Source organism: Protobothrops mucrosquamatus, unplaced genomic scaffold (genome assembly GCF_001527695.2).
Source record: "Protobothrops mucrosquamatus isolate PMUCROS unplaced genomic scaffold, P.Mucros_1.0 scaffold_91, whole genome shotgun sequence".
NCBI lineage: Eukaryota > Metazoa > Chordata > Lepidosauria > Squamata > Viperidae > Protobothrops > Protobothrops mucrosquamatus.
In genome coordinates, this window is record NW_015386167.1 from 201,074 (window position 1) to 203,129 (window position 2,056).

Below are 2,056 nucleotides of genomic sequence, written 5' to 3' on the forward strand. Positions count from 1 at the left end.
AGGGGACCAAATATTTATTTCACTCATTAAAATGCAAATCAATTTATATCTTTTTTGAAATATGTTTTGTCTGGATTTTTTTTTGTTAGTCTGTCTCTCACTGTTAAAATAAACCTACAATTAAAATTATAGACTGATCATTTCTTTGTCAGTGGGCAAACATACAAAATCAGCAGGGGATCAAATAATTTTTTCCTCACTGTAGTTTTCTTGGCCATAATAGTAGTTTGGCATTGCCTTCTTCTGGAAAGTCTTTGTAACTTTTCAGTGACCCACAGGTCAGCTTTACTAGTCTTTTAAAATCAGCCAAAGTTGACAATAATAGTGAGGAAAAGTTTGTGAATTGTTTAAACTATAAATATAAACTGCAGTGCTGTGTGTGATCCTAGCTTCACCTAAATCCTGTCAACTGGTAGATTCTGGTTAAACAACATATGAAAAAGTATCCTGCATCATATCTTAGTTAACATCTGTGTTTATTTTCACTGAGCTAGCAGTTATTGTTTAGTGGAAAACATTTTTTTATATTTAGTAACTGGTGGCACCTCCTTTAAGCTGAATGTTTCAACAAAATGTTTCCTGTACCTGTTGCTGAATCCCATACAACAACTTGGAGTATTTTGTGTCAATAAGGATATTGTTGGTTATGGTGTTGTTGCTTACTGATAGTTCCGAAGGGCTCACAAACCTCATTACTTAGTTGGGTATACAGTATAGTAGAAATCATTTTTAGAAGTGTATTTGTTAATGCTTCAGAAGTTAATTTCAGTACATAGAGAAAGAAGAAGATTCCAGTATGATTCAGATGCCACAAGTCATGTACAATGGAAATTAGCTCCCACATGCTCACTTTTCCTCCAGTATGCCTATGAGGAAGAAATTGTCCGTTTTTGATTGAGCAAGCTTCTTACTTCATTTGAGCAAACAGGAATTCATTTTAAACTTCAAAGCATGGGTTATGAAGAGGGCTTCTTTCAATAAATTACAGATAAAATTATCTGTTTCTACCACCACATGGAATAGTAAATTATGTGGATACTATGTTTAGTTGAATGCTTGTGACTTAACTTGCTTATCAGTAAAATAATTATTGGATAGTCTTACAGTGGGAATGAGGTAACTTCAGCTTGTATCTAAATACAAACACAGCCTGAGGACGTCCAAGGAGGAACGCTTTCTCATTTGAATTTCTTGGGATCATAGAAGATAGAATATTTTGTTTTAACCTTAACATATTTCTTTTTGAGTGGCTGGCTCTGCCAACTCATTTTAGACTAGGTGTTTATATTACTCATTGTTACTGTTTTATGTATCAAAATGTGTATACATGGTGCACTGTTGATACAAGCAACAGTGTAGGCCGTGTCCTTGAATACCTATTGTTTCGCCCCTGCAGTCCTAATTTCAGTGGAGGCAGTGGGTTGAAAATTGAACTGCATAGTCTTTGCCCTGTAGATGCAATCCTGTAATAATAGCACTACCCATATCTTTAATGTTTTTGGCATGTTCTATAACACCTCTACGGGCACCATCCCCCAATTTGATTATGGTTTATTCAGAAAGCTACTTTTCTTTAAACAGGTTTAGCCACTCCGGTAGACTTGAAACTGAAGCTGATCCCCATTCTGCAGCATATGCACCATGATGCCAGCCTGGCTTCCAGTGCACGTCAGCTGCTCCAACAACTGGTGACATCTTATCCATCTACTAAGATGGTCATTGTGACTTTGCATACATTTACCTTGCTTGCTGCCTCCTCTCTGGTTGATATCCCCAAGCAGGTAATCCCATTATTATTTACTGATTTGCTTTTTCTTTTGAAAACATATAGCGTTTAGATGCACAAAAAAAAGTAAAATTCATTTATCCTGGGTAAGTTGAAGAAATCTTATCTATCCTTCCTGACATATACTTTTATGGGCGGTGTACAGAGGTACATCCGTACTCGACTGCTTTTAAAACGTGTCCCATTTGGTACTCAATGCACTTTGATGTGAAAATTTTGCCCTGGTATTTGTCATTCTTTTGGTACTTGACACGCAAACTAGAACTTGTC

At 36.2% G+C, this 2,056-nt stretch overlaps 1 protein-coding gene across 1 annotated transcript in view; it reads left to right on the forward strand.

Annotated features, from left to right (window-relative positions):
• Positions 1–2,056, forward strand: part of INTS7 (integrator complex subunit 7) — a 45,875-nt gene that overhangs the window by 6,574 nt on the left and 37,245 nt on the right. The window contains exon 6 of the mRNA XM_015814656.1: positions 1,582–1,781. Coding sequence (XP_015670142.1) covers positions 1,582–1,781 — 200 coding nt within the window. The remainder of the gene's footprint in view (positions 1–1,581; positions 1,782–2,056) is intronic.